The sequence below is a fragment of the Petromyzon marinus genome, chromosome 43, assembly GCF_048934315.1.
Source record: "Petromyzon marinus isolate PM22_M1 ecotype Great Lakes invasive population chromosome 43, UKy_Petmar_22M1.pri1.0, whole genome shotgun sequence".
In the NCBI taxonomy this organism is placed as follows: Eukaryota; Metazoa; Chordata; class Hyperoartia; order Petromyzontiformes; family Petromyzontidae; genus Petromyzon; species Petromyzon marinus.
The window spans coordinates 5,513,748-5,533,873 of NC_133709.1; the positions used below are offsets into that span (position 1 = coordinate 5,513,748).

At 48.5% G+C, this 20,126-nt stretch overlaps 1 protein-coding gene across 7 annotated transcripts in view; it reads right to left on the reverse strand.

The window, feature by feature from the left end:
• LOC116951439 (CREB-binding protein-like) overlaps positions 1–16,882 on the reverse strand; it is a 50,075-nt gene extending 33,193 nt beyond the window's left edge. For 3 of the 7 annotated variants that reach the window (XM_032970052.2, XM_032970050.2, XM_032970045.2), the window contains exons 1-6: positions 15,285–16,881; positions 13,377–14,203; positions 8,939–9,115; positions 3,922–4,162; positions 1,956–2,069; positions 493–699 (exon numbers count right to left, since the gene is read on the reverse strand). In XM_032970052.2, coding sequence (XP_032825943.1) covers positions 493–699; positions 1,956–2,069; positions 3,922–4,162; positions 8,939–9,115; positions 13,377–14,203; positions 15,285–15,369 — 1,651 coding nt within the window. In that variant the 5' untranslated portion in view covers positions 15,370–16,881. Of the gene's footprint in view, positions 1–492; positions 700–1,955; positions 2,070–3,921; positions 4,163–8,938; positions 9,116–13,376; positions 14,204–15,284 lie in introns of all 7 variants that reach the window. The other 4 variants (XM_032970047.2, XM_032970048.2, XM_032970051.2 and 1 more) reach the window with 2 other exon arrangements.
• Between the last annotated feature and the right edge of the window lie 3,244 nt (positions 16,883–20,126).

The window sequence follows — 20,126 nt, forward strand, 5'->3', positions numbered from 1 at the left end:
CCAAGTCTGTATGCTAGACATGAAATTAATCATTTTCAAAGTTAAGATTTTGGAGGCCTACCTATGGAGTCATTACAGCAGTGACTTTTCAAGTTATATTTATAAAAATGGTGTGTATTACACAATGTATTTTATGCAAAAAAAAACAATGGAACTTTTACACATAAATTAAGTGGATGGGTCTGCATTAAATTAAAATTACTTTGGCCTGTTTGGAGGAAATGGCATTTTAGCCAATTTACGTTATGTTATGTAGATATTTATTTGGTCGATTTCAAGTTACATTCGTATGGTATTAGTTTTCAGCAAGTCACCTGCTGAGGAATACTGCTGTTAATTGGCAGGAGTCCATAATCCACATTCGAATCCATCATTTAGAACTCGGTGAATGCTCACTACCATAAAGGAAAATTATCCAAGTAATCGTCTCTTTAATGAATTTACACCGGATGGATTTTTAGCAAACAATCGTCATCTTGAAGGTATACTCACTGATGCTGTTCATGGCTCGATTGGCGCTCTGCTGCTGGGCCACATGGGGAGGACTGCTCTGGTACGGGATGCCCAGTGCGGCGTAGGCACGCTGCATGGAGCTTGGGTCGATGGGGTTTGACGTCGAGAGACCGGGCGTGCTGGGCTGACCCATAACACCCGTGCTCACCGAGCTGCTCACACCCAGCGACGGGGCGCCCAGCAGGGCTGCACAACACACACACACACAAGCGAGACAAAGTTTACCCACTCGGCCTCGCACACCTCTGGGACAGGTACTGTTAGCGATCGCTGCGGCGCACGTGTCACCGTCATGTGGTCGCTGCGGCGCAAGTGTCACGGTTATGTGGCCGCTGCGGCGCACGTGTCACGGTTATGTGGCCGGTGCGGAGCAAGTGTCAGGGTTATGTGGCCAATGCCACACCCGTGGACCACCCTTGTCTCCCAGTCTTGGTTTATCGCGTGCGCACGAGAAAGTCAGAAGGGCAAGACTTTGCCGGCACGTGAACCTGTTCATCGCACCCTGTGCCCCAGGCAACAAATACCGAAAGTCAGCCATTTTCAGTTTCTCGTCAAGAACCTCGTCAAAACCACACGAGCGATGACGCAATGTGTGCATCAGAGCTAAACCACGCTCATTCATCTCGGAAATCACTCTTCTATGCAACGCGAGTACAAATATTCTCAGTTTAGGCAACAAAAATAAATAAGATCCACTCTACTGGTGTAATCCACCCGGTGGCAATTCGCTGTCCTTGCCTATGGCAACTCATTCGATACAGCTTCATACGGCAAGTTTCCATGTGCATATTAAGTGTTATTGGGACATTAACAGGGCATGTGAGTACAGCAACAGACTATTCTAAGAACATTTACTTTGATAGAATGCAAGTGCCACTTTGGGAAAGAAAAAAGTAAAAAATAATACAGGTCTAAAACACTGTCCTTCATTTTTGGAGTCCACTGCAAAATGGCTTAGGATAAAATGGCTGACTGTTCGAGTAATATTACAAACACAGTCAAAACGGACCCGAATCTGTCACAAGATACCCTCTTAAATCTTACACACCGTGGTATATTACTTTACCAGGACCTTAATGCACTATTAAAAAGGCCAGTATATATGTATATTCAACATATATAACCAATTAATATAGTGCCAATATGCAAATTACAAGAGGTTTGCACAACAATAGGTGTCTTGTAACCTGCCACAAGAACATTGTGCAAATAGCGGCGATTATCAGGCACAACAAGCACAATAAAGTTTGAAATATGTAACAGCATATAAACGACTCTGAAAATATTATACGTTAAAAAATTCAATGCGTTCACGATTGGCTGTAGCTTTGTCACGTGGATTTGAGCGTATTATCAAAAGCAACCCCCCCCCCCCTCTGCATTGCAAGCATTAATCAAGGTAAACAGTCAATGGGTCCGTACGTGACCATCTTGATACTCACACTGCTGGTTACGCTTGTCTCCCGCATTCTTGAGCGGGAGGCACACAGGACAGTCGGGTCGTGTGCAGTTCTTCCAGTGGGAGATGATCTGCCTCGATGACGCGCAGTGAGCCACTGCCAAAAGGAAGAGCCCCATCGCGGTTAGTAAACGCATGATCGAACCGAGGTGCGTGCGTGCGCGCTGCCAAGTCAGCAAGGTGCATGTGGACACCTCTTAGGCAAAAGGTGCCGGCATAACCTTGGATTAATATCCAATCATCATGTGGGGGCCACTGTGGCGAGATATTAACTTCCTAGCCTGGCATGCAGGAAGGACGTGGGTTTGAGCCCGACCCTGACACCTGTCTATTTGGAGTTTGCATCTTCTCTCCCTTGTCGCGTGGATTTTTCTCCAGGTCCTCTGGGTTTCCCCTCCACATTTAGAATCAACGTGCATTTAGAGTATTTGGCTACTTTAAATTTCCACATAAGCCACTTCGTTTAACAATCATTTGAGGCCAGGTCGCTTCTGAAAGAGCTATATAGCGCATTGTGCCTTACCTGGGGTAAAATAAAAAAGTTCAATAGTTAAATAAAGTTTCAACCATAATACCATCCTTGCTTCACTTGCCAGTTTTGGATATTATTACAGCGGGAACAATCCTTTTTCACTGCAATGTAAAAACTTCCTTTCAAAAACGAATCAATGCCTAGGAATGCTGACTCAACTATTCAGAAAAACTACCGAGAATTCCTTAAGCTTAAGAGTTATTTAAAATGAGCTATGATTGGCCAAAAGTTGTATTGCAGATTTTGGTCCTTCCTGCTGGATATAGGAACCTTATTTGATCTCGGCCTCTTAAATTGAGGTCGTTTTTGAGTCGACAATTCACGGTCATCCAAGGATATTGAAACACCCGCTGACTAAAAGTAAACACCTGATGGGTGTGTTAAAATTTGGGGCTCAAAAGCACACATGCTACTGTTTGCAGCGTTGATTTGGCACAGGATGTTACAGTGTTCCCACTTCTGGCTTAGTCAGTAACGTTTGTGCGACTGAAAATGTAAAACCAAATCGTTTACTAGACTGTCTGAGTTGGCCACATATAATTTTACCAATATGGCTAACGCATAGGACTCACTCACTAAAGCAACAGGTTTGACTGCACGAATTGCAACAAGCAATTAAAATACATAACATTGGTATTTCTTTCGTATTTATCCTTGAGAAATGTCGACCAGTGAGTGGCCCTCTCAAGTAAAAATGGCAAAGAGGGTCACCACAAAACTGTAATTTCCAAGCATCGGTCTATGCATGGACCTATTTAAGGTTACACCTACTCAAGATGGAACTACCTTGTGATGCACAGAAAACTTTAGAAGTCCGTGACAAAATAGAGTGCAGAGGGCAAAAGCCGAAGGAAACTTGCGAAAATACAAATTACATGCAAAACTACAGCTGCTGGCTACAACCTGAAAATCTAAACAACCATTTTGGCAAACGAGCATGCAGTCCACGGTACATGCCAGCAACTGAGGCATAGCTGATCGACACTAGTTTTTTGAGAACAGGACTCTCCAATATATAGTGCGCAGGTCTGTCAGGAACACAACCAAGAAGTGTGATGCAGAGAAGCCACTTTGGAAACAATGGGCTTTTTGACACTGGCCATGCAGCTTGAAATGCTATTGCATCATTATGATTATGTTTATTATAATGGTTGTTAACACAGTAAAAAGCCTCACCGAGCTTAAAGACGTTTTTTTTCCAGGAGGGTCCTGCAAAATTTTCCTCAACCAAAATATTGCCAAGTGAACCGTTGTCACCTCAAGAGAAACAAGCCTGCAGATTGCACGTCACCTCTCCCTCCCAATTGCCAATTGCCGTGCACGCAAAGGCCCTGCTCCCTTCAATTGATAGAGGGAAGCATCCTAGAAAAAAAAAAACTCTGCGGACAACGGCAGCAGAAGGCGGACGCGCGCTCACCTTGGCAGGACTTGCCGGCTTGACAGTGCGTCATGTGGTTGAGCACGTTCTTCATGGTGCGGCAGTGCGGGAGGTTGCAGGGCCGCACCTCGCCGTTGCCCTGCTCGCGCCGCTGACACTTGTGCGCGTGCAGCAGGAGCACCAGCTGCTGCTGGATCAACTTGCGCTTCTCGGGGTCGGCCGCTGGCGTGGAGGCCAGGCCCTGCGCGGGAGGCTGAGCCAGTCCGCCCGCCTGCTGTGGCTGGGATAGTGAGAGTGTGTGCGGTGGTGTCAAAGGGCAAGAGGATCAGGCACACGCAGCGAAAAGTAAAAAGGACAAACGCAGACGGATTTAAGCAGGCGATTCACTGGTGCTCCAGAAATATGTAGGGGTACAATTTAAATTAAAAGGAATCAAACTGTCTCCATATTTTAACCTTACAAATTCTGCGAGTGAAGAATCTAAATATTTTGGACAAGCAATATGCCCAAGTGCAGCATTTCCAGTTAAAAATGTTATCAATTTGTATCTGGGATTTCCTATATAGGTCAGCGGGTCCACCACTTTTTCCATATTCTTACCAGTAAAAAGACAAGTCTAGGCTTTTCAGAGAAGTTGGCTCAGCCTAAAGGCTATCCCTAAAAAACACTAACACTGATCAACACAAGTATGTGAATGACTGACTGCAGCGTGCACGTGCAGACAGCCAACAAGCGGAGGTGAGCACGGGAAATACCACTGAAGCCGCCTCTTAATCAATCACAACACTCAGCTAATCTAATTGCACTTACTCAAGTGAGTTGTGAGTAACACATATCTTCCCTTCGTCGCCAACATATACATGCTAACAAGTTCCATCTGAAAAGGTGCAGGCCCCTGAGACACTGATTAAGGGGTCGTCAATGACAGGTCAATCATGCCACTGCTCAGGTGCAGTTTATCCTACAGGCAATGGGCTCCACAGCCTCAAAAGCTCGCAACTTAACATGTGTCCCAGTTTGAATAATCTCAGAGAAGCCAGGTTCATACCTAAACAAATGTTCATATTAGTCAAATGCACCGACACCTCCTTCCCTACTATGGAACAAATCACCAAAGTAATATATTTGGCCTGTTTCGTGAAGATGGGAATCTGGCCCAAGGTCTTAAAAGTTTAGCAGGAAGGGACAGCCAATGAGTTTGACCTGAGCACAGATGTAAACATAAATGTAAATATTTATTGCATCACAGTAAGCTTACAGCCTTTTTATCTAAAGATGAAAAAGTGGGTATGCAGACTCAACCACATCCTCATTTAAGGCACGCCTATTGACTGTACACATTAGAACAAAATAGGCTATCCAAGGCCAACTCCAGGAATTAACAGTCCACTGATGATCAAATAACAATCGCCCAAAGCGATTCCTTACTGGTGTGATCATTTTCATTTATTTTAGAGAGTGACTTCAAAATGCACATGCTATATAATTATTTTAGTATTACAGGATAAAAATATATACTCTTTGGTTCTTTCGGTAAAGTCATGAAAGCATAAAATTAAATAAATCACGACGTTTTGGGCGCAACACAAGCATCCGTCATCAGGTGGGAAAGCATTTTATTTTATACCTACATGACTTTACCAAACAGAACCAAAGAGGATGGATTCCTGCAGTCACGAAAGCTTCAAATCAAGAGGATAAATATAGACAATATGAAAAAAAACTCACGGGGACACACTGCTACTTTACATTAACTCGCTGCTACTTTACATTAACTCGGCGGACTTATCTTTGTGCGTGATGTGTCTGCTACATGATGGCTAAAAGTTAATTGTCAGGTGAACAACAAAAACATGCATTCCTTTGATAAGCATTTTTAGGCCACTTAACCCCGGCCGCCTGGATTAACTTTTCAGGAAATAAACACTCAGCAATGGATGAAACAATATAAATTTGCGTAGCTGAAACTTGCTTGAATTGCTACATTTTGTACTGATATTTTCCATCCAAGCAACTTATCCTAAGACACTTCCACTGCCATGTGCTAGGCCAGTTTGGCTACGTTTAACATGTGGGTTTTCTCGACCAATATGCATAAAGGTTTTTTTGGGTTAGAATGCGTAAATATAATTTTCCAGAATCAAAATTCTAGCAAATCACCTGAAGCTGGTTGTAATCACCAGTGAAACGTCATACTCGAATTGAAAATATTATGAGTTTAGTCTCTAACACACCGTTGTGCTCAAGTTGTAACCAATTGCCAAATTTTGTGTACGTGATACACTTCTCTAATTGGCTGTGTCGGGTGGTGGTGGGTTAATGATACATTTATATTTACAAAAAAAACCCTATATTATTTACAGCTTGGCTCAATCGCAATGTTACCAAGCATGGCACTCACGTGCACATCCACCAGTGCCGAGTACAGTGCATGAGTTAATGTCGGCAACAGCGGCTGCATACGCACATGGAGCATAAAAGCCTACAACACCTTACAGGGATTTCCAAACCACAACTATTTTAGAGCGCACATCAATTTTGCATTAAACTATAAATACACACATTATGTATGTGCGGGCTCCACTCTTTCTTGACCCTATTGACAGAATTACCTAACAAAACAAGCAATCGATTTTCTGCTTAATGCAATCACTCGATTGAAATGTGTGGTATCCGATACACACTGCATAAAAACACACAAATGCATCAACGTATCAATGCATACACTGCCTGTAAAATGAAGACATGCTAAAGTACAAGTTTTTATAAAGAAATCCAACCGAGGGATGATGTAATTACAACGAAACCACGGTATGAGAGGCCAATCGAACCTGATCAGAGCTGAGGATGGTGTCAACATGGTAAGACCTCCATTTAATAATGTACCAATAATTCTTGATACACAGCAACCTATGAGCCTCGTAGAACATTAGGATTCTTTTCTGTTTACCTTTTGACACAGGAGCTGCCTAAGACCAAACCAAGTAACACAAATTCACAACAGGGGTATTTGTGAAACCATATTTGCCTTCGGTGGAAAAAAATCAAACCACTTGACGTAAAAAAAGGTTTGATCGCGGTGGTTAAGCCTAGCGCTTTAATGCACCACATCGGAGGTTTTAGCTTCAAGAGCTTGATACAGGTATTAACCTCAAGCCAATAGACTCTTCCAGCGAGGGGTTAGTTTTTGAACTTTTGTCACTCACTATGTTAGAGTTGTGAAGTATTAAATTAACACTATCCTACCACATTTCATACCCGAATAGACCAACGTTGCCATTACCTTCCACCTCGGCAATAGCTTTTGAGTGATGTTTGTCGGTTAACATATTCAGCCATGCACACGTGCAACTACTGATAAAGGCACTACAACTAAATCATTTCACAGTATTACAATTCTTCAATCGGCAGTGTTAAAAGGTCAATATGTTCAGCAAACAACTTGCTTATTAAGAAAATGAATAAATGCTATATCTGGAATAAACTTGGGTTCCCTGCTTGAAGACTACATGAAATGTCTTTTTTTTTATAAACTTAAATTACCTGTTCAAAAAGCATTTCAATATTTCTATTTTAATTGCACCAACATATTTTATGGGAAACTGCTTACTAACACTAAGTATGTTCAATAACAAGAAGCGTACCAAACAAAACGAAAAACACGTGCCAGCAATTTTAACACCGCAAGCATAAATACATAAAAAGACTCCGAATGTCCATAAAATACTTTCCCTACAGCAAAGCATTCCCACTGAGCCCACAAGCCGCGGATGACGAGAACTGCCTCGCATATCTCCTTATTCATCTATCATAAGCAATGGCCGGAGGACGGCTGTGCATACCCCTCCTCGAAGCACTGGATGTAGTTATCAAAACAGATTCGAATCCACATTCAGCAAAATTATACTTTGTTGTGCATACAGAGTAAGCAAACCAACTGCACTACATGTGGACGTTTATCGAGAGAGATGTCGCAAAGAGCTACAAATTTTACTTCCAGGTATTAAGCATCAACCAACAATGTCAAGCTGGTCAGAAAATGCATGCATGTGTAATAAATGGCAGGTGGGAGGAATACTCAACATCCCTAGTTCGATTAATGCTGACATGGGTCCTATTTAAACAAAATGCGTCAAAAACAGCACTTTTGCGCTTTAAACGCTGCCACTTCGCTTCTCTTGGTACGGGAAGCAGGAACATTAATGTGCAGAAAACTTCACTTTCACACTTGCTTAAGCAAGGCCACACCACTGCCTAAAGACCATTTTCATTAACCATGAGTGGCACTGCATTCCTACAGATATTGACTTACCTCAGTCAGTTTTCATCGGCCTCGTTTAGAGAGTAAGAACATCTGTGTCGTTAACATTGGTTATCGTGCTTTGTTTAGGGAAATGGAGATATTTAGAAACACACCTATTAATCCACATTTAATTGTTCACTCAATAGTCTGCTGCGTTAGTTACACGCACAATGCAACAGTGCCAATTAATTTGCACGCATGGTGTGGATCTTCCACTCATCTAAACGGTTGGGATTCCTTATCAGCATTTTTTCACCCCTCAAAAATTTAAGTACTCAAATTTGTACTTGTGTTCTAATCTTCAAATAATATTCCAATTTCCAAGATTTCTATTAAAAAGTGTTAAAACATGACAACTCCCATTTCCAATGTCAGCAAATGTTCCCTGTAAATAAAAAGTCAACTCTCTTTTACCGTCAATTTTAATTGCGGGAATATGCTGAATGAACATCCAGCATGAACGAGGCCTCACATGGATGGCGGCATTGGTGTCGAAAAATTAGGAAATTTGTAGAGATACTGCTATTCCATACCCTCTTTATTAGAAATCAGTGAAAATTAAATCTGCGGTTGTGCACTTTTATTGGGCCCATAAACTTCAAATAGCTAAGGCTTCTCTCGTATGGATCGATGATGGACCTTGAACCGGTGTGCCAATGCCACCACACACACACACATTTCCACGCAAGTGTCGATGTGTGCCACTGCAACACTCTCGGCAGGAGTGGCGATGAATACGTCCACGGCGCTCACCATATTGGCCATGCTGGTGATGGAGGTGTTCTTGAGGTCGCTGGGGAAGCCCGGCATGCTGTTCATCATGCCGCCCTTGTTCTGCATCGTGCTGCCCATGGCCGCAGCGCTCAGTTGCTGGTTGGTGGCCTGGTTGTACTGCTGGCCGTAGGCGCCACCTCCCATGGATGGTGTCATCTGCAATATGCACACAGCAAGAATCACGTGAGAACTTTTTTTTTACAAGCGAGTGAGTTCATGTGAGTGATGGTTTTCAGCGTGTGCAACAAGGAACACACTGAAGTGCGAATGAGGAAATGAATACAGAACTGACAGGGGCTAGTTAAGTAGAGCATTGCATAGACTGACGGGAGGATACCCTGTTAGGACACAACATTTAAATATTATAATTAGTCAACGCTGTGCAGCCTCATTTTTGCAGAATTATACATACCTACAAAGTGTGTTTACACTCATTTATACTACACCTTGTTTTCCAGAATGGTTTTCAAAGTGGAGAACACCTACTACTGTTCAAATATTTTTCCAACAACACAAACAATAAAGTGCCCTGATGCAGGCTTCCAAAGACGAAGAGTTCGGTATTATCCAGTGCACCAACAATTTTACACCACACACCTATGCCACTTAGCCAAGCCACAAAAGCAAAGCAACATCTGTTCACATCCAAGAACTAATTAACCACCGCAAATTGTCGTCTAAGTTAATGCAAGCTGCAGGAAAACTACGTTCACCTGTGCATCAAAATATAAGGGACCGTAAGCATTCTACAGTAGGAATATTTACTCATAAATGGCCTATACATCGCACCGATGGTCCATGCTATTCGGCACAACATTCGCACGTGCCAACATTATTTACAGATTCTGGCAGCAGCCATTTTGTTTCACTGATAATCCCAAACTAGGTTTTTTTTGGAAGTAGACACTGCTTTTAAATCGCGAACAAATATCCATGCAATAAGGATGTGTAGTTGTTGAAATCCTCACTCGCTAAAGCTTAACATGCAATGTGCGAAAACTCTTTCAAGCCCCATCACCAATGTAGATTTGAAAACCTGCAAAATGTTCCGCCAATTTTGCATTGGGATACATAATTCGACATTGCACATTACCCACAATAGTGCCAACAAGATTTTTTAATTTTCACAATAAGACAGGAGTGTTTGGGAAATTAAAGGCTTGCCTCTTTACAATGTACAAACTGAAACTAAGAGCTACAACCATTGAATTGTAAATACGTATTATCCTTACACGCTTCATTATTTAAAGTTTGCAATGCACAACAAATGCGTTGAGAATTATTTGCAGTTTCAGTGTATGCATAAACACCAAGGAAACTATATATACACGTTGCACAGTCAAATTGTCTCAAGTCATAAGCACAGATCCATGCTAAAATACCTCTGACGAACACGTTTTGCAAGCTACGCAAAAAAGGTGCACGTGCTATAATCAACTACTGTACTTTCTGCTCCTCAAACATTGCATGGGTGAGAATGCAGATAAAACAACCCAAAATGCATATGGGTAAGAAACACACATTTCTAGTTATCCAGGAGAGGGTCTCACTATCCACTACCACAAACAACAATCGCTTTCACCAACCAGTGCTTTTACACTTAGTTCAACGCACCGACAAACTATGCAATGTAACCGGCACCTTTAATCGCAAACGGTATAAACATATGCGTTTTGGGGGAAGCGTGGGCCGAAACGCACGATTGCAAGGCACAGTTTAGGCTGAGCCACCAAAACCGGTCGAACGCGGACAACAATGCCGGTCAACATCACCGATCCGCTCGCTCCTTTGTTTTTACACAACTTCTCTCTCAAGCAGATATCACGCACAGGCAACACAGACCCACCCACCCAACCACCCGCTCGCACGGAGGCAGGCATACGCATTAACACACGCACCACGGACTGGGGTGGGGTGGGCGAGCAAGGCCGTGCCTTTTAAAAGCACGGGGCGTAAACACTTTAAAATGGCGAGACGCGCTCGTGAAAAAAAAACTTGTACAATGCCCAACCCCACACACGGGCCCGAATCGCTGCTGCTCCGACTCCTCTAAAGCTGCGAGTGTGTGTGTGTGCGTGTTTCAGGCCTACGCTTTCCCCAGTGCCTATATAACAATACAAAAACCGCCAACCATCCACCCCCCCCCCCTTCAAAAATGCCTTCACGGCAATCCCCTTGCCTGCAGAGATGAAGTGTTGTTGGGTTACTTCGTAGACGCATTTATTTTGTCACGAGTTTAATCATCCGCAGCCATCATCAATTCGACTGTTAGATGATGAGGGCCCTCCAAAGCCGTCACACTATTCGGAGGTTAATATTAATTATTGATAAGCTTTCGTCCATCCACTGCTGGATGAAGATGGGAATTTGGGGGGGGGTCCCTAACCAATCTTCACATCTCCGTTTACAGCCGGTTGGTGAATGGCAGTTCTAAACACACTCGCTACATTAAAGTACAGTATGCTGCGTGCAATGCATACAATACTGCGCTGCTATATGCACCTACAGTACACACTAGATGCTATGCATTACTACACACCTCGTGTATATGCTGCATCGCATATGCACAGTTCCACATTCTTACGCGAAAGGAGCATTGTAAGGCAAGTGTAAGCACGTATACGGGTCTGCGCATATGCGTGCACGCACTTTACACAGGCTGCTATAACGCGCATGCAACCCACCGCAAAATGATACTGCACGCGTGCGAACGTTTCATTTCACGCAAATGCACACACGTCCGACACAAACATGCATCGACGCCAAACACACACGGTACACACAAAACACGCTCACAAAGATAGAGACACACACGCGCGCGCATACCGTTGGCGATAACACAGTCATATGCACGCGTCATTATATAATACACAACACGGCTAATCCGGGGCACTGCAATTCACCTCTCTTAATCCCGACATGAAAATTCTAACCCGGAGCGAGCAGCGCCGGGCCTAGCGGCGGCGGCTGATGGTGGTGGCTACTCAACGAATCGGCACTTGGTGCAGCATCAGTCGCATCAAGCAGCAGCAGCAGACACCACATCAGTAGTTTCAAGCAGCAGCAGCAGACACCAGGCAATGCCAGATTCTCTCAGCTCCACCGGTTCACCCATAGGAGGGAATCCCGACACCAGGAGGTTGGTGGCTATCCCCAATGCCCAGCAGCACCGCTCACTCACACGTTCAGGATATCCCCCACCTCCCCAATAAGGACGGATAAACTCAGCATGTTCGTCATTACAACACCGTCGTATGAGGAAAGATATGTAACAAGGATAACGTGTTTGAGGAACGTACCGATCAATATTGCAATTTCAAAGTGCACGTACAAGCTCCAGGCCTTCCCTTTTTCTTTACTATCTGTCCGTATAACTTGCACATCTGTAGATATTCACGGTTCTTGTCTGGCGGATTGAAATGCCGCTATAGACGCCAAAATCGATGCAAAAGTAGAGCACTGTGGAAGTGCAGCAAACATTCCCCCCATTCGTACCCGTCCACCTCTCCCGCGCCCCCTAACATGGCCCATTCAATTAGTCCCCATTTACTCACTTGCAATAACAAAGACGAAGATTCACCCCCCACCCCCCCCCCCCCCGTGTAGCCTAAACAGACTGTTGGGGCAAGTGCTGTTAGCGAGCACCTATGGAGGCCGGCACGGCACACGAGGGGGTGGGTCAACACCACACGAGGCCGCCTTTGTCTCCCCAGTGACGATGTTTACAAAACACACACACACCGAGAGGATACACGTCTCGAACACCACGTCCAAAAGAAACGCAATCGTGTTTGAATCGAAGTTGTCCTTTGCATACAACACACGCAAGAGGCCAACATTTTTTAAACACAATGGTCTGAAACACGCGCCCCCCCCTCCCCAGTCGAAACTTGTGCGTTGCGAGTGACAAACTAAAGCAGGCCGCCGTAGTAAATACAGTAGTAAATAGTTAGTATTCACGACATCACTGGAGGGGTCCCCCCCCCCTCTCTCTCTCTCATGTGCGAGAGGTTGTGTGCATGAACCAGCGCGAGCTAAGGGGGGTAAAAACCCACCACCAACCCCCCCGCCGTTCTCTGTGGCACAAGGCGCGATGATATTCCTGCACGCAGCACCCGTGTTATACGCGTGTGAGCGGCGGCTTCCTTTGTCCTGCGGACGGAGGAGGGGGCAGCTGGAGGAGGAGTGGCGTGAGTTAGTAGAGGGGGGTGGGGGGTGAGGGGTGGTCATGGGGGGGGTGGTGGTGCTGTGTTTTACAACCCAACACAAGCACTATTTGGTTGCGCGTTTGAGAACGAAAAGAAATAACATCGAGTTGGAAGGGAGGGAGGGAGGGGGGAGAAAAAAAGGTAATAGCAAATACGAAGGTATCTTTTCGCGGTGGACATGAGACGCAAAACACAGAGCCATCACCTACCTTGTTCATGGCACCGGCCTGAGACTGCGCCAGGCCGGGGTGATTCCCCGGCGTCGCCTGGGCCAGGGTCTCGGCCAGGAGGCTGTTGGCTCCCACCGTGCCCTGGAACTGCATGGCAGCACGGGGAGGCGCGGGGCCTCCTGCTCCTCCAGCCATGCCCCCCAGGCTGTTGGCCGAAAGGGGCCCGTTCAGCATTTGTCCCTGTTGCCCGCCTTGCTGCTGCTGCTGTTGCTGCTGCTGCATCATCGTTTGCGCATTGCTGTTCAGGAGTGTTTGGTGGCCCTGCCCCATGCCAGAGTTCATGGCATTCTTCACCGCCGGATTCAGCATTCCACCTTGCATGCCCACAGAGCCAGGGTGGCCCTGCTGCTGCTCGGGCCCCCCGTGGCCGCCTGGTCCTCCCTGCCCACCTACCCCAGCCAGCATGCCGGGAGGTGAGGTGAGGCCGCCCTGCGCCGCAGGGCTTTTCACAGCATTGCCCAGCACCGTGGACACGTTGGGACTGTGCTGTTGCTGTTGTTGTTGCTGCCCGGCGCCGACGGATGCCGAAGACTGTCCAGCAGCCTGGCCCTGGGCTGAGCCGGCGGCTCCAGAGGCCGCACCGGCACCGCCGCCAGGGCCCAGGTTGGAGGTGCTGCCCGCTCGAAGCAGCTCGGACAGCTGCTTGTGCTTGGCGGCGGCGTCGTGCATCATGGACGTGGCGCCACCGCCACCCATGGTTCCCGGCTCCCCGCCGTTGGGCAGCCGGGACAGGGGGTCGCTCGACGGGATGAGTTCATCTGGCAACTCGCTTTCCAACTCGAACAGCACCGAGCCGAAGGCAGTATCTGCGCGCCAAGTCGGGGGGGGGGGGGTGGAAATTAGCAACGTGGAATAACATATGCAACGCTGAAACGGTTGCCCGTGTGGATGTTGGTGGAAGCCGGTGGTCAATTGTGGAGTTGCTGCTGGGTGAGAAGGTTGGAGGAGAGCTTTGAAGGCGAAAGGCAGCGCGGTGCACGGAATCGCGTGCAAACACGCGCACGTGCATAAAACACCAACACAAGCGCGCGTGCAACATTCGATTCGTGCACAAATGCAACGCGCGCGCGCGTGTGCACGAGACACCAGCGCGCGCGCTGGTGTGCACGACACACCAGCGCGCGCGTGTGCACGAGACACCAGCACGCGCGCGTGTGCACGAGACACCAGCACGCGCGCGTGTGCACGAGACACCAGCGCACGCGTGTGCACGAGACACCAGCACGCGCGCGTGTGTACGAGACACCAGCGCGCGCGCACAGTTATGGGACCTTAGCAACACTCGCATCACAAACATCGTTGAATTCGGCGTTGGCAAATTCTAAACCAATCGCGCCTCTTTAAAGCGTTTATCTGTGCCAACGAGCCCAAAATCTCATAAGTCTTAATTGCTGTTTTATAGCACTGTATACATTAGACTACCCGAACGTACTGTATATAAATGTGCACACGTAGCGTATCGGCTAAAAAGCATACGGTCCGGATTTACAATGCACACCGTTCAATGCAACCAAACATTACACTGACGACACCAACAAACACCATTTTCGCAACACATACAGACGCCTGCTATGTCGCAGTTTTACCAACTGAACCATTCACAACATTGGCACTTAACATGAAATAAATGCGATGTCATGCATTTGCCCAACAAAGCCCGGTTCATGGCTCCCTTTCAGGAGGGTCCTGCGATTTGCATGTTTTGGCCAATTTAAAGCCCCCAATACTCCCCCGCACACTGAATTCAAGTAATTCAACTTCCCGCCACAGCACAGAGGACGGTCGGGGTGGGTGTGGGGGGGGGATAACGAATGCCACCCGTTCCCTTATCGTCCCTATCCCGTCCTGAGACGACCCTGCCGACCCGGGGTTCCCCCCACCACCAACCTGCGCCGTCGCTGGCGGAGAGAGTCGGCGAGGAGATCTTGGGCCGCTTGGCGGCGGGCGGTCCGTCCATCAGGTTCTCGGCCATTTTGCAGCAGCAGCAGTCTCACCGCGGCCAGAGATCATTCGGAAAACGCAGTCGCCCCCGAGTCCCTGCGTCGAGACTTGTTGCTGGTGGCGATTTCCTTTTAAATCCTCGTCTTATTTCTTTGCCTTCGCGCGCGCGCGCGTCTTCCTCCTCCTCCTCCACCCTCCCCTACCGTCCTGGCTCCCTTCTCTTCCTCGTATTCCCCTCCTCTCAAATCACTCGTACAGTGCCGTCTGTCTCCGTTGATCCAACTCGATAATTACTGTCGTTGTCGTCGTCGTCTCCTTCTTCCTTAAATCAGTGGCCCCTCGGGCAGTCCGTACGCAACGCAGCCATGGCCGGTGCGGTCCACCTCGTCGGGGCCGCACGCCCGTCCCCCCCCACACCCACCCACCCTAGCCCCAACCTCGTCGTCGAGTTTTTTTTCCTCCTCCTCCTTCTCCTCGTCGTCCGAACAGAACCAATAGCTTCTGCCTCTCGCGAGTAGCCGGGGTTCCCCCCCCCCTGTCTCGGCCTTCCTTCCCCACCGCCGACCAGCCGAAGGCGACGACGGCGAAGAGAGCCGCGAGGCGGCTCGCCGTCCCGTGTCCTGGCCGATCAGGGCATCGTCCAACCCTCCCGAGGGATGAGGGAGGGAGGCCGGGCCGGGAGGGACAGACGGGCCCCGCGGGGGACGCCCAAGCTTAGGCCGAAGCCTTACGTCTCACCTAGCGCCCCTGCCGACGAAAACACTACTTTGCCCGCAGATGAAGGACGCGTAAAAGGGGGGGCCCCCCGAGTCGAGATAGAATTTTGATTTTTTTTTGCTTCCGCTGGACGACTCGACGGTTATACTTGAGATTTACGGTGAAAAAATAAAATATAGGGGCTATTGATTAATTATTTTATATTTATTTATCTCCTCCCCCCGCCTTCCCTTGTAATCACCTCGTCGCTGAAATCCAGAAAAAAAACTGAAAAAAAAACCCCCACACACACACGACCTCCCTCCACCCGTTATCGAATCCGCGAAGCTCGTTTAAAAGAATGAAAAAAATATCAATAAATAATTCTTAAGCTTTGTTTTTCAAAAATAAAATATAAAGCGAGCGAGACGGGAGAGGAAAAAAAATAAAAAAAATGGTGACGGCTCTCCGGCCGGGGTGCAATGGAAGGAGGCAGCGAACGGAGCGCGGCGGCGGCGGTCGAGGCGGCCACGGCGGCGGCGGCGGCAGCCCTCTCTCAACAAAACACAAAAGAGCGACCACGGAGAGCCTCCTCGCGCGGCTAAGCGCGCGTAGGGTAGGGGAGGAGAGGCACCGCGGAGGCGACGGCGAACGGCAGAACGGACGGCGACTGCCGGGCTGCGGCTGTGTGTCCCGGCGGCCGAGACCGCGCTCCCGGGCGAGAGAACCTCCAAACAAAATGGCGGCTGTTGATCTTAAAGTTTTACGTTCGCCCGAGGAAGCCAACAACGGAGGAGCGCGCAGCCCGACGGAAACGCACGAAGCCTCGACGGAAACGCACGAAGCTAATCCGATTCGCTCTCGGCCACCCCCCCCTCCACGTCCGACCCTCCCTTTTCCTCGTGCCCCCACCCCCACACACACACGCGCGCAGCACCCTCCCCCCTCCTCCCTCCCTTGTATGTAACAACGTACACGTTCGTTACGTCACCGCGCTGGCACCCACGCCCACCCCTTCTCCGAACAGGCTCCGCCCCCGTATAGCCCCGCCCCACCCCCCGCAGGCCCCGCCCCAACCCCTCGCAGGCTCCACCTTCGCCACACCCATTCGCTTTACCTCTTTCCCCAACCCCTCCATCTCACCGATCCACCGATCAGAAGTAACTATAACTTAATTTAGATTTAAAGATATAACTTCTTATATTCTTGGTTTCTTTCGGTAAAGTCACGTAGATAGAAAATAAAATAAAAGATTTAAAAGTAAATTAAAATGAAAAATAAAAGGGAAAAAAACATGATTTAATTCATTTTCTATCCACGTGACTTTACCAAAAGAACCAAGAATGTGAATTCCTGCAGTCACGAAAGTTTTGAGTCAAAAATATAACTACTTAGTTTAACACGTAGACTTTCGCGACCAATATAATCAACAATATAGGTTTTTTTTTGCTGGGTTAGATCGCGTAAATATAAATGTGTCGTTAAATCCGCCACCACCCGACACAGCCAATCAGTAAAGTTTGTCACATAAACAGAACGTGCCAATTCCTTACTATTACGCAAGGCTGGCACGGCCCGGTTTTATTCATTCGGGTTTTAATAGGTTTTTATATAAAACCGGAGCACCTGGATCCTGCCCAAATCTGGTTTTATTCGGTTTTATTAGCGGCGTTTGGGCCGGGGCCCGGGCTCAGCCGCCATGCGAGTGAGTCACGCGGTGCGTTCGGCCCTCGCCCAGGCTTTCGTCAGCTCGTCACTCGTCGGAAGCTGCCATTCCAAGTTTTCCATACAATGTCCACCCACTCCATCCCAAGCGCCGACGACTCCAGCCTCGCCCTCGCCATGCCTAGCAGTGGCGGTGCGCACGGCGGCGATGACCAACAGCACGACGGCGGCGCCCCTTCGCCAGTCCTCCACGAGCTCATCGACTTGGCGGCCAGCAGTGACGTCGACGGCGACGTGGTGGAAGTCGCCGACGTTCAGTCGAAGCGCGGCCGCCCACAGAGCAACATTTGGCAGCATTTCACCGACGCCAATCAGCCGCAGACCGCCAAGTCGAACGTCTGCAAGCATTTCAAGACGCTGATCAACTACCACAAGAAGAGCGAGTCGGTCAAGACGCACCTGAACAAATGCGCCCCTTTCCATAAGCTGATGAACGGCATGGAGGACGCGGATCGCCCAGACTGGTACAACCGCAACAAGAAGCCGGCGCGCCAGGCGAAGGCGCCGTCCGTGTCCGGCATCAGCTCGAGCCGGCAGAGCTCGATCAAGTATTTCGCCCTGCCGGCCGTCTCCAAGACCGATAAGGCCCAGTTTCAGCAACAAATCGCACTGCACTTCTACGCAACCGGGACGTCGTTCCAGCGCGTCGAGGACGTGCACCTGAAGGAGGCCATCCGCATGTTGCGCCCAGATGACAACTTGCTCCCGAAGTGGAAGCAGCTGGGATCAACGCTGCTCGACAATTGCCACGCCGAGCTCCTGACAAAGGTCGATAAGCGCATGTGCGGCGCAACGGCGTGCCTGACGACCGATGCCTGGAGCAACATCAAGAACGATTCCATCGTCAACTACATGGCCGTCTCGCCTGCCTGCAGCCTGTTCCTCGAGTCGGTGTTGACTGGTCAACAAGGGCACGACCACAAGTTCATCGCCAATGATATCGCGCGCGTGATCCGCCGCCACGACAAGGCCACGTTCGCCGGCGCCATCACCGACAACACCAGCGCAAACAAGAAAGCGTGGAAGCTCTTGCGTGAGATGTTCCCGTCTTCCTACTTCCAGGATTGCTGTGCGCACGACCTGCACCTGTTGGTCAAGGACGTGTTCGGAGCGACCAAGACCAAGAAATCTGGCAGCGCGGACGCGACCTATCCCGACGGCTACCCGTTCGAGGACCTGCACGACTTTGTGGACGAATGCAAGGACATCGTCAAGTTCTTCCACAACCATCACGTCCCGAAAGCTCAGCTACTTGATCTGCAAAAGTCGACCGGAGCACGAACGCTCGTGCGGGCTGCGCCGACACGATGGGGCACGATTCAAGCAATGGTCCTGTCCCTGCTCCAGTCAGAGCGACACCTGCACGCACTCGTCTCGGCGCGCGACTTCGTGCAGGGAACGGCCACCCAAAAGGCACAGCGGACCTGGCTGCGCGTCACGATCACCGACGACCTTTTCATTTATTGATTTAAAGCTTTCATGACTGCAGTAATTCATATTCTCAGCTCTTTCGGTAAAGTCACGTTGAAGGGAAACAATAAAATAATAAAATATATATAAAACAATAAAAAAAATTCACGACGTTTAAACCATAACACACCTGATGACGACCGTTTGTGTTATGGTCGAAACGTCGTGAGAATGTTTTTATTGTTTTTTATATATTTTATTATTTTATTGTTTCCCTTCAACGTGACTTTACCGAAAGAGCTAAGAATATGACCTTTTCATTGACAACCTGAATAAGACGCTGGCGATCCTGCACCCGATCAATCGCCTGATCGTCAAGTACCAGTCGGACAAGGTCCCGATCTCGGAGGTGATGCCGAACTTCCACGGTCTGCCAACTGAATTCGCTAAGCTTCACGCCGACAATGTCATCACTGCGGAAGAGAGGGACTATCTGTTCAAGCTCGCGATGCATCACTTTCAGTTCATGTACGACGTGGCGCACGGCCTGTCCTACTTGCTCGACCCGGGATTGCCCAGCGAAAACCGATGCTGCCTTGAGGACGCCCTGATCAACACGCCAATCGACGACGCCCAGCCAGTCGACGACCCGCGCAAGGAGCAGCTCTACTTGGAGTACACACAGTTCAAGATCGCGGCGACGAAGGAGAACACGCACAAATCCTTTCGCTTTCAGCTCCTGGCCAAGCAGAGGAAGACCCCGCTAGAGTGGTGGCTGTCCGGCGGCAGCGACTATCCCGCACTCCAGAAGATCGCCATCAAACTGTTCAGCATGGCCACGTCGACCGCTGCGTCTGAGCTAAACTTCTCGACGATGGGATTTATCCATTCCAAGTTGAGGAACAGCCTGGCGCCCAACACAGTCGAGAAGCTCGTCTTCATTAAGTCGAACCTCAA